This window comes from Anomaloglossus baeobatrachus, chromosome 2 (assembly GCF_048569485.1).
Source record: "Anomaloglossus baeobatrachus isolate aAnoBae1 chromosome 2, aAnoBae1.hap1, whole genome shotgun sequence".
NCBI classification, from domain to species: domain Eukaryota; kingdom Metazoa; phylum Chordata; class Amphibia; order Anura; family Aromobatidae; genus Anomaloglossus; species Anomaloglossus baeobatrachus.
The window spans coordinates 298,046,682-298,059,355 of record NC_134354.1 but is presented as its reverse complement, the minus strand read 5'-3'; the positions used below and the strand labels follow the sequence as shown (position 1 = coordinate 298,059,355).

At 44.1% G+C, this 12,674-nt stretch overlaps 1 protein-coding gene across 1 annotated transcript in view; it reads right to left on the bottom strand.

Moving 5' to 3' along the window:
• Positions 1-12,674, bottom strand: part of HNF1B (HNF1 homeobox B) — a 307,877-nt gene that overhangs the window by 288,989 nt on the left and 6,214 nt on the right. The window contains exon 2 of the mRNA XM_075335856.1: positions 10,487-10,686. Within this exon, the coding sequence (XP_075191971.1) occupies positions 10,487-10,686 (200 nt within the window). The remainder of the gene's footprint in view (positions 1-10,486; positions 10,687-12,674) is intronic.

Sequence of the window (12,674 nt, the reverse complement as noted above, 5' to 3'; positions counted from 1 at the left end):
TTGAACGCAGGCGCAAATACACTGCCAACACCCCACATGCCACAGTTCTAAATGCTAACATTTCGCGACTGCTTGCGCTGGAAATGTTGCCTTTTAGGCTGGTGGAGACAGAAGCATTCCGTGACCTGATGGCGGCAGCTGTCCCACGTTACTCGGTCCCCAGCCGCCACTATTTCTCCCGGTGTGCCGTCCCCGCGTTGCATAACCACGTGTCACAAAACATCACACGTGCCCTGAACAACGCTGTTTCACCCAAGGTCCACCTAACCACAGACACTTGGACAAGTGCTTGTGGGCAAGGCCGCTACATCTCGTTGACGGCACACTGGGTTAATATTGTGGAAGCTGGGACCCAGTCTGAGCGAGGGACGGAACACGTCCTTCCCACACCAAGGTTTGCAGGCCCTACCTCAGTCAGTGTTTCACCCACACTCTACAGCTCCGGAATGTCATGCTCTTCAGCCTCCTCCTCCTCCTGCGCATCCTCATCCACTGTGCCCTCCACACCAGTCACAAGCTGGAAGCACTGCAGCACTGCCTCGGCGAAGCGGCAACAGGCTGTGCTGAAGCTAATCTGCATAGGTGACAAACCCCACAATGCAGAAGAGCTGTGGACAGCTCTGAAACAGCAGGCAGATCACTGGCTCACACCTCTGAACCTAAAGCCAGGAAAGGTCGTGTGTGACAATGGCCGGAACCTGGTGGCGGCTTTGAGGCGAGGCCAGCTGACACATGTTCCATGCGTGGCCCATGTGCTCAACCTCGTGGTTCAGCGGTTTATAAAGTCATACCCAGAGCTGTCTGATCTGCTGGTAAAAGTTCGCCGCCTGTCTGCACATTTTCGAAAGTCACCTACTGCTTCAGCCGGCCTTGCCGGCTTTCAGCGCCGTTTGCATCTTCCGGCTCACAGACTGGTGTGTGATGTCCCCACGCGTTGGAATTCAACTCTGCACATGTTGGTCAGGATATGTGAGCAGAAGAGGGCAGTTGTTGAGTACCTGCATCACCTAAGCCGTCGGGAAATGGGTCAAACTCCACACATAACACCTGAGGAGTGGAGATGGATGTCAGACCTATGTACCATCCTCCAAAACTTTGAGGACTCCACCAAGATGGTGAGTGGTGATGACGCCATTATTAGCGTCACCATACCGCTACTCTGCCTTCTAAAACGGTCTCTGCTGAAAAACAAACATGATGCATTGCAGGCGGAGCGCGATGAGTTGCAGCAAGAAACAGTAGTGGGTGTGGGTGATAACACACAGCCCAGCCTCGTCTCATCACAACGTGCAGTGGAGGACTATGACGAGGAGGAGGATGAAGACATGGAGCAACTCTCCGGCCAAATTGAGGATATGACATGCACACCAGTCATATCCTCGGTTCAGCGTGGCTGGCCAGAGGACAGGGTAGATGAGGAGGAGGAGGAGGAGGAGGACAGCATGTTCAGTCATCTTGTTGGTCAGGCTACTGAAGTCCTGGCTGTTAAGAGTCTGGCGCACATGGCTGACTTTATGGTAAGCTGCCTGTCTCGTGACCCTCGCGTTAAGAACATCTTGGCCGACAATCATTACTGGTTGGTAACACTGTTAGACCCACGCTACAAGGAGAACTTTTTGTCTCTTATTCCCGTGGAGGAGAGGTCAACCAAAATGCAGCAGTTCCGGAAGGCCATACTCACGGAAGTAGGCAAAGCATTCCCCTCACAAAACGCTAGCGGCATAGGTCAGGAATCAGTGGACAACCGAGGCGTACAGCCGAGAGAGGCACAAGTCCAATCCGCCAGAGGTAGGGGAACAGTCTTTAAGATGTGGGACAGTTTTCTCAGCCCCTCACGTACCACAGCCCCTGAGGTGCGGGGTAGTGCCACAAGAAATCCTAAGTTTGCCCAGATGCTGAAGGAGTACCTTGCAGATCGAACAACTGTACTCCGACATTCCTATGTGCCTTACAATTATTGGGTATCCAAGCTGGACACGTGGCATGAATTGGCTCTCTACGCCTTGGAAGTCCTGGCCTGCCCTGCTGCTAGCGTTTTGTCAGAGCGTGTTTTTAGTGCCGCAGGTGGAATCATTACAGATAAACGCACCCGCCTGTCAACTGAAAATGCTGACAGGCTGACTCTGATCAAGATGAACAAGGGTTGGATTGGGACAGACTTCACCACACCACCAGCAAATGAGAGCGGAATTTAAAGTTTGCCATGTACCTCCACTCACCCATGGGTACACACTTCTGGACTTTGGATAATCGCTGGACTGCTCCTCCTTCTCCTCATGCGCCACCATGATGATGACCGTTACAAATTGCAATACTTAGGCCTTTGTTTCAGGTATACCCCCAGTGGTAAATTTTTTCGCCCATTCTTTGCAGAATGGACATTACAACGACAGGAGACCCGCTCCTTTGCAATGGGAACAATGTTTTGAGGCCCTCATGCACGTCTCTACCCAGGGACAACGTGGAGCCTCCCAATTTTTGGCTGCCCTGCCTAAGGGCTATACTATAATACACCCACTTCCTTAAAATGGACACTTAATGTTTTGAGGCCCTCATGCACGTCTCTATCCAGGGACAATGTGGAGCCTCCCAATTTTTGGCTGCCCTGGCAAAGGGCTATACTGAAATAGACCCACTTCCTTACAATGGGCACTTCAGGTTTACAGGCCCTCTTGCACGTCTCTATCCAGGGACAATGTGGAGCCTCCCAATTTTTGGCTGCCCTGGCAAAGGGCTATACTGAAATAGACCCACTTCCTTACAATGGGCACTTCAGGTTTACAGGCCATCATGCACGTCTCTATCCAGGGACAATGTGGAGCCTCCCAATTTTTGGCTGCCCTGGCAAAGGGCTATACTGAAATAGACCCACTTCCTTACAATGGGCACTTCAGGTTTACAGGCCCTCATGCACGTCTCTATCCAGGGACAATGTGGAGCCTCCCAATTTTTGGCTGCCCTGGCAAAGGGCTATACTGAAATAGACCCACTTCCTTACAATGGGCACTTCAGGTTTACAGGCCCTCATGCACGTCTCTATCCAGGGACAATGTGGAGCCTCCCAATTTTTGGCTGCCCTGGCAAAGGGCTATACTGAAATAGACCCACTTCCTTACAATGGGCACTTCAGGTTTACAGGCCCTCATGCACGTCTCTATCCAGGGACAATGTGGAGCCTCCCAATTTTTGGCTGCCCTGGCAAAGGGCTATACTGAAATAGACCCACTTCCTTACAATGGGCACTTCAGGTTTACAGGCCATCATGCACGTCTCTATCCAGGGACAATGTTGAGCCTCCCAATTTTTGGCTGCCCTGGCAAAGGGCTATACTGAAATAGACCCACTTCCTTACAATGGGCACTTCAGGTTTACAGGCCATCATGCACGTCTCTATCCAGGGACAATGTGGAGCCTCCCAATTTTTGGCTGCCCTGGCAAAGGGCTATACTGAAATAGACCCACTTCCTTACAATGGGCACTTCAGGTTTACAGGCCCTCATGCACGTCTGTATGCAGGGGCATTGGTGAACCTCACAATTTTGGACTGCCCTGGCAAAGGAAAATACTACAAAGACTCACTTCCTCAAAATGGGCACATTAGACTCAAGAGGCCTTCATGTACGTCTCTTCTCAGGGACATCGGAGTGCCACACAATGTTTTCACGTAAAATCTTTCATGTATTAATCTCAAAAAGTAACATACACCAGCTCTATCTCACTATTGGGTATGTGCCCTTAACATTTCCGCCATGAAAAATCATTTTGGGGTCATTTTGGAAGGTTTTCTGGTGAGTCCGTAAAAATGGCGTAAAACGCGGACAAAATTGTTCACAGCTGTGACTTTTCAGTGATAAATGCTTCAAGGGGTCTTCCCCATGCTGTTGCCATGTCATTTGAGCACTCTTCTGAGACTTTTGTGCCATTTTTAGGGTTTCTCCATGCTGCCGGGGGGTCATTTCACAAAAATACTCGGGTCTCCCATAGGATAACATTGGGCTCGTTGCTCGGCCCGAGTACACGAGTATCTTGGGAGGCTCGGCCCGAGCTTCGAGCACCCGAGCTTTTTAGTACTCGCTCATCACTACTGGCTATATACAACTCTATTTCTGGAAGGATGTGCTGCATCTTCATGTAATCGCAGACAGACTTTATAATTTTGAGATCATGAATATGGGGGGAGCCATATCATCATTTCCAAGACTCCTTAAATGGAATCTGTCAATCAATTCATGCTGCCAAGCCACTGGCAGCATGAAATCATAAATAGCCTGGCTGGACAATTACAGCCAGGTATGTTTTTCTCTGAAATTCTTCGGCGTTTCAGACAAAACATAGCTTGAAGGTATGGCTTTTCCCAGCTGTCTGGCTATAAATTTGAAGCCAAGCATATGTCTCCATAATTATATTACATGATGAATAAGGATATACCTGCATTATTCACTTTTTAGGACACCAACAAATGGGAAGTGTTGAGGACAATAAACATAGTAGTAAGCCAAGGAAACCTACTGCAACAGATGAAAGATTTATATATGTATATATATATATATATATATATATATATATATATATATATATATATATATAATTTTTTCTTTCAGTCAAGTCATGGCCAAAAGTTAAGCACCCTTGCATTTGTTCCAGAAGATAAAGTATTTTTCTTAGAAAATTATTGCATTCACACATTTTATTATACACGATTATTACCTTTGTGTCTATTGGAACAACACAAAAACACTCAAAAAATTCAAATTGACATAATTTCACACAAAGCTCCAAAAATTAGCGGGACAATTTTTTTGCCACCCTCAGCTCAATATTTGGTTAAACACCCCTCGGAATAAATAACTGCAATCAATCACTTCCTTTAATTCATAAAAAAAACTTCTTACACCTCTGATGATTTCCTCAGTACACACAACATTGTTATAAATGACTTAGGGGCACTTTGCACACTACTACATCGCAAGCCGATGCTGCGATGCCGAGCGCGATAGTCCCCGCCCCCGTCGCAACTGCGATATCCTTGTGATAGCTGCCGTAGCGAACATTATCGCTACGGCAGCTTCACATGGACTCACCCGTCCTGCGACCGTCGCTCTGGCCGGCGACCCGCCTCCTTATTAAGGGGGAGGGTCGTATGGCGTCACTGCGACGTCACATGGCAGGCGGCCAATAGGAGCGGAGGGGCGGAGATTAGCGGGATGTAAACATCCCACCCACCTCCTTCCTTCTGCATATCCTACGGAAGCCGCAGTGACGCCGGTAGATGTTCCTCGCTCCTGCGGCTTCACACACAGCGATGTGTGCAGCCGCAGGAGCGAGGAACAACATTGGACCGTCGCGTCAGCGTAATCATGGATTACGCCGACGCTGCACAGATGATACGATTACGACGCTTTTGCGCTCGTTAATCGTATCATCGAGCCTTACACACTACGATGTCGCATGCGATGCCGGAAGTACGTCATTTTCAATTTGACGCCACCGACATCGCACCTGCGATGTCGTAGTGTGCAAAGCCCGCCTTAGTGACCAAATGTAGAATTGGTGGAGGAAGGTTGAACTAGATGGACCTAGGTCTTTTTTCAACCTAAGTAACTATGTAACTATATGCAAGTCGAATTTTGGATGACTCTTCTTTTGCAAACTGCTCCAGGTCTCTTATTTGAAAGGTGCCTTCTCCCAACAGCAATTCAATGGGATTTAGATCAAGATTCATTGCTGGCCTTTTCATACCTGCCCAGTGCTTTGTTTCCATTCATTTCTGGATGCTTCTTTAAGTATAATTTTGGTCTTTGTCCTGCTCGAAGACACAAACCCAGCTTTCTGGCATTGGGTACTACATTGTGACCCAAAATCCTTTGGTAATCTTCAAATTTCATGATGCCTTGCGTACAATCAAGGCACCCAGTACCATATTTGACATGCGGCACAATGTTATTTTCCTTGTAGGCCTCATTCTGTTTTCAGTAAACAGTAGAATAATGTGCTTTACCAAAAAACTCTATTTTGTTCCCATCTGTCCACAAGATACTTTACCAGAAGGATTTTGGCTTACTTACATACATTTTCGCAAACTGCAGTCAAGCTTTTTATGTCTTTATGTCAGCAGTGGGCTCTTCCTGGGTCTCTTGCCATAGTGTTTCATTTCATTCAAATGTATACGTATAGTTCGTGCTGGCACTGATGTACCCTAAGCCTGCAGGACAGCTTGAATTTATTTAAAACTTGATTGGGATTGCTTATCCACCAACTGGACTATCCTGCATTGCAACTTTCATCAATTTTTCTATGTTGTCCACGTCCAGAGAGATTAGCTATAGTGCCATGGGTTCTACACTTTTTGATTATGTTGCGCACCATGGACAAAGGAACATCAAGATCTCTAGAGATGGATTTGTAACCTCGAGATTGTTGATAATTGTTAAAAATATTGGTTCTCAAGTCCCCAAAACAGTTACCTTCTCCTCTTTCTGTTCCCTATGCTTAGCGTTGCATACAAAGACACACAATGCCAAGATTGAGTTCACTTCTCCCCTTATTATCTGGTTTCTGGTGTGATATTCCTATTGCCCACACCTGTTACTTGCCACAGGTGCTTTTGAAAGAGCTTGAAATAAAGTTGTTTTCCCACAATTGTGGAAAGGTGCCAATAATTTTCTTCAGCCTTTTTTTGGGGTCTCGTGTGAAATTATATCCAATTTGCCTTTTTCTGTTTTGTTTTTGTTGATCCAATACACACAAAGGAAATATATATGGGTATCACAAAACGTGTAATTGCAATAATTTTCTGGGAGAAATATTTAATTTCCTGAAAGAATTTCAAGGGTGCCAACACTTTGAGCCATGACTGAAATATATACTAATATATATATATATATATATATATATATATATATATATATATATATATATATATATATATATATATATATATATTATACATATACACACACACAGTACAGACCAAAAGTTTAGACACACCTTCTCATCTCTAGAACAACTGTTAAGAGGAGACTTTGTGCAGCAGGCCTTCATGGTAAAATAGCTGCTAGGAAAAAACTGCTAAGGACAGGCAACAATCAGAAGAGACTTGTTTGGGCTAAAGAATACAAGGAATAAACATTAGACCAGTGGAAATCTGTGCTTTGGTCTGATGAGTCCAAATTTCAGATCTTTGGATCCAACCACCGTGTCTGTGTAGAAAAGGTGAACGGATGGACTCTACATGGCTAGTTCCCACCGTGAAGCATGGAGGAGGAGGTGTGATGGTGTGGGGGTGTTTTGCTGGTGACACTGATGGGGATTGATTAAAAATTGAAGGCATACAGAACCAGCATGCCTACCACAGCATCTTGCAGCGGCGTGCTATTCCATGCGGTTTGCGTTTAGTTAGACCATCATTTATTTTTCAACAGGACAATGACCCCAAACACACCTCCAGGCTGTGTAAGGGCTATTTGACCAAGAAGGAGAGTGATGGGGTGTACGCCAGATGACCTGGTCTCCACAGTCACCAGACCTGAACCTAATCGAGATGGTTTGGGGTGAGCTGGACCGCAGAGTGAAGGCAAAAGGGCCAACAAATGCGAAGCATCTCTGGGATCTCCTTCAAGAGTGTTGGAAAACCATTTCCGGTGACTACCTCTTGAAGCTCATCAAAAGAATGCCAAGAGTGTGCAAAGTAGTAATGAAAGCAAAAGGTGGCTACTTTTAAGGACCTAGAATATAAGACATATTTTCAATTGTTTCACACTTTAAGTATTTCATTCCACATGTCATGTAATTCATAGTTTTGATGCCTTCAATGTGAATCTACAATTTTCAGAGTCCTGAAAATAAGGGCTCCAACACACAACCGTTAAAACTACGTCCGTGTAAAACGGGCCGTTTTTCGGGTCCGTTTTCCGTTTTTTAGGTCCGTTTTTATGGTATGTGTGGCCTGCGTGTGTATCCCGTATGCTAGTTGTATGTGCGTGTGGAATGTCCGTGTGTGCGTGAGTGAAATAACTGACATGTGTGTGTGTTGCCCGTGTGAAATGTTCCGTGTCTGTGTGTGATGCACAATGTCGTTGATACATGTCGGCTGACAGCAGACAGTTGCGCGATGAGAATGAACTCGGGTGAACTTCACCCAACTTCATTGTCATGCCGCGGCTCTGTCTGTGTGCCACGTACTGATTAGTGGTCACCCGTGAAGGACTCACCGGTGACGGCTAATCCCGAGTGACTGAATTGAGCAGCCCTCTCTCATACTTACCGTTCCCTGATCTCCAGCGCGGCGCTGCACGGCTGTTATAAAAACTCCGGCGGCTTTTACTATTTTGAAAAAGCCGGCCGCTCATTAATCAATTTTGTATTCCCTGCTTAACCGCTTTACCCGCCCACAGGCGCCTGTGATTGGTTGCAGTCACACACGCCCACCACGCTGAGTGACAGCTGTGTCACTGCACCCAATCACAGCAGCTGGCATGCGGTCCCCCCCCTATTTTAATACCAGCCAGATAAAGCCATACGGCTGCAGGCTGGTATTCTCAGGATGGGGAGCCCCACGTTCTGGGGAGCCCCCCAGCCTAACAATATCAGCCAGCAGATGCCCAGAATTGCCGCATACATTATATGCGACAGTTCTGGGACTGTACCCGGCTCTTCCCGATTTGCCCTGGTGCATTGGCAATCGGGTTAATAAGGAGTTAATGGTATCCCATAGCTGCCACTAAATCCTAGATTAATCATGTCAGGCGTCTCCCCGAGGTACCTTCCATGATTAATCTGTAAGTTACAGTTAAAAAACAGATACACCCGAAAAATCCTTTATTAGAAATAAAAAACACTAACAAATTACCTCATTTCCAATTTATTAACCCCAACAAAGCCCTCCATGTCCGTCGTAATCCACGGACCTCCAGCGTCGCATCCAGCTCTGCTGCATGAAGGTGACAGGAGCAGCAGAATACACCGCCGCTCCTGTCAGCTCCACGCAACAAATGAGGTGAGTAGCGTGATCAGCTGCTGTCAGTCACATAACTCAGATGTGTCCTCAAACATTAAATAACATTGGTGCACGTTTGGCCGTGTCTCCGGTATATACGGAAACGGACCAAACACGCACGTGTTTCACGGATGTGTGTTTCAGGCCTAAAGAAAACTCTTTGAATGAGAAGGTGTGTCCAAACTTTTGGTCTGTAGTGTGTGTGTGTGTATATATATATATATATATATATATATATATATAGATAGATAGATAGATAGATAGATATAGAGATAGATAGATAGATATATCTTATTTATATGCTGTATGTATTTATGGCTGATTATTGGTTGATTGATTGAAAGGTATTCATCTTGACCAATATTAATGTTGGTTTAATTATATGATTTTGAGTACTAGTTTGCAACTGTCCTGTGATCGAAATCAAGATTTAAATGAGAACAATTTATTAGTAGTTATGAGAAATTATCTGTCAATTCTATGCTTTTAACTGAAAATGATGACTGTATTCACATGCAATTGTCTAAAGATATGTTTTCATGTGTCAAATATCTCAATTAATCAAAGTGGTTTTAAAATCTTAATTTCAGAAAGAGAGGAAATTCTCTGTTCAAAAACCAAATCTATTACCCAGAGTTGCTTCTCACTCTGGAAAACCTGGAGTATCAGGGTATTGCATATACAGCTCATTGATATTAGTAGAAACTAAGGGGTACTTTACACGCTGCGACATCGCTACCGATATATCATCGGGGTCACATCGTTAGTGATGCACATCCGGCGCCGGTAGCGACATCGCAGCGTGTGACACTAATGAGCGACGATCAACGATCGCAAAATCATTCCAAAACGGTTATCGATGACACGTCGTTCATTTCCTTAATATCGCTGCTGCCACCAGTACGATGTTGTTCGTCGTTCCTGCGGCATCACACATCGCTGTGTGTGACACCGCGGGAGCGACGAACATCTCCTTACCTGCGTCCACCGGCAATGCGGAAGGAAGGAGGTGGGCGGGATGTTACGTCCCGCTCATCTCCGCCCCTCCGCTTCTATTGGCCGGCCGCTTAGTGACGTCACTATGACGCCGAACGCACCTCCCCCTTGAGGGACTGTTCGGCAGTCACAGCGACGTTGCTGACCAGGTATGTGCGTGTGACGCTGCCGTAGCGATAATGTTCGCTACAGCAGCGAGCACCAAATGTCGCACGAGCGACGGGGCCGGGTGCTATCGCACTCGACATCGCTAGCAATCACTAGCGATGTCGCAGCGTGTAAAGTACCCCTAAGTAATGTTCTGGTTTCTTTATGGTCAAGCCTCATGGAAATTTAAAACATTGAGCTGGGTTTCCCCACTTACAGCTGATTGCTGGGGATCCCAACAAGAAAACATTCTGATAAGTTGTTTTAAGCCATTCAAGTAGCTGGTAAATATTTGGATTCATATCTAGTACAACTTGCAGGAGTTGGGCTTTGTACTTTAATACTTACGTCTTAGAATTTCCCTTTGTTTCCTGACATACCAGGTATATAGAGCAGCACGTTTTTGGGTTTTCATGGGAGTTCCTTTGTTAAGATGTTGAGAAAGATGTGATTGGTTTAGTCCAGTAATATCAACGACTTCTCTTTGGGGAATGTTATGTTGCTGCATGTATCCTTTAATCATCTTTGCAGCTCTCCATGGATCTTCACTAAAAAAAAAAAAAATATTACATGCATCACAATAATTCTACTGTAATTATTAGCAAATAATTAACATTATGCACGTGGCAGTAAAAATCAATATGCCACTAAACTTTTTCTGATCAAGATTGCGAACTTTTACCTGATCTCATCTTAGTTTTACGATTTTCGTGGTTTTTATATAAAATGTAGCATTCTTTCACAATTTCATTAGGCTTAACTGAGTGTCCAGCAGTCTGTCGTTGACATGTTTGCATGTGTACAGTAGATGAATGAAATCATTTACAGGACAGTCCATTTAACATATACTATAGGAACAGTTCGGTTAATTACACCATATAATCTTCAGATAGAGAAGAGATCTGGCATTCCCCATGATGCCACTTTAAGACTGGGAGTGAACTATTTAAGACATTTTTTTTAAAGTGTGCGTATGCCACTGCAGCTTCATGAGGTAGGAATACAAGTTTCATGCATAGCAAATAAAGAACATAAGTGCTGAAAGCAACAGTGATTACAGGCTGTTTCCTTAGGAATTCCACTGATATCAGATGAATAAATATTTTGTCAACAGGGTGAGAGAAAAACTTGCCTTTATCAGATGTATGCATGTGGCTCAGTAGTTAGCAGGTTCAAATCCCACCATGAACTTCTGCAAGAAGTTTTTATGATTTCCCCGAGTGTGTGGGTTTCCTCTGGATACTCTACTCCAGTGTTCCCCAACTCCAGTCCTCAAGGCCCACCAACAGTGCATGTTTTCAGGATTTCCTCAGTATTGCATGGGTGATTAAATTATCTCCTGCACAGGGATGATTCCAACAGGTGGGCATGAGGATTGGAGTTGGGGAACATATACTCTATAGGGAATGTAGATTGTGATCCCCATTGGGGACCATATTGATGATGTCTGTAAAGTGTTGTGGACATTAATTGTGCTTGATAAGTGTGTAAAATAAATATATATTACGGTACTTTAGTTATTTATATCTAGAATCTTCAGGTTCATGCAAATGTTGTCATGTATTTTACCTAAGGAGAGTAAAGAGACTATATGAACAGGCCCTTTTATGCATGGTCTTCTCGTTAATATTAGCGATAGTAATGGCAATCTGATCCAGTTGGGTTTTTTGGCTTTGTGGATTTACATTCTTTGTAAAGTATGATGCTGCATGTGTATGCAGCTGAAGATAAAGACAACAGTGCGTTACATACATTAATGTTTATTCATGGGTAACTAAAAATAATTTGTGCTTTTTTTGTGTGCAATGTGATACTATTATAAGCCGATATGAGAAGATCAATGTCACCTTTTTTTTTTTTTAAAAATGTAAATGAGCCTTAACAATTTCTACATGCTTAGAAAATATGTAGAAAGAAACAACCTTTTCATGTAGCCAATATATCCTAAATCTTAATACTATTTATACAATATGTATATATTGATGATTATGAATGTAATGGTAATGAATAACACACTTTGTATGTGAAGGATGTGCTATCTTAAACTCAGGATACATTTCAGAATGACTGGTTTGACCAAATAAAAAATAGGATCGTTAGTCATAAAAATTAAAAAAATATTCTATATCTATAAACAGCTTTAGATACACAGGAAATATTTTCATCCCATTCAAACCTGTGTGGCTGCAATCAGGATTGAGAATTAACATATAGATAATTTGGATTTTTAAGTGTGACAATTTGTATTGTATAAGAAAAGGACCTCTTTTTAATACATTGTCTAATTTTTCAGCCGTATTATCAAGGGTGTAATAACAATAGGTGCAGGGGTTGCAATCTCACCTGGGTCCTGGGGGCCTAAGGGGCCCAAAAAGTTGCTTTGGTCTATGAGAAAATACTAAAGATTTGTAATAATTGGGGGCCCCATTAAAGCTTCTGCATTGGGGCCCATGAGCTTTAAGTTACTCCACTGCGTTTTCCTATCACTAATGTATGTAAATTGGAAATTATCATTGCTCATCATTACTCTAAATAT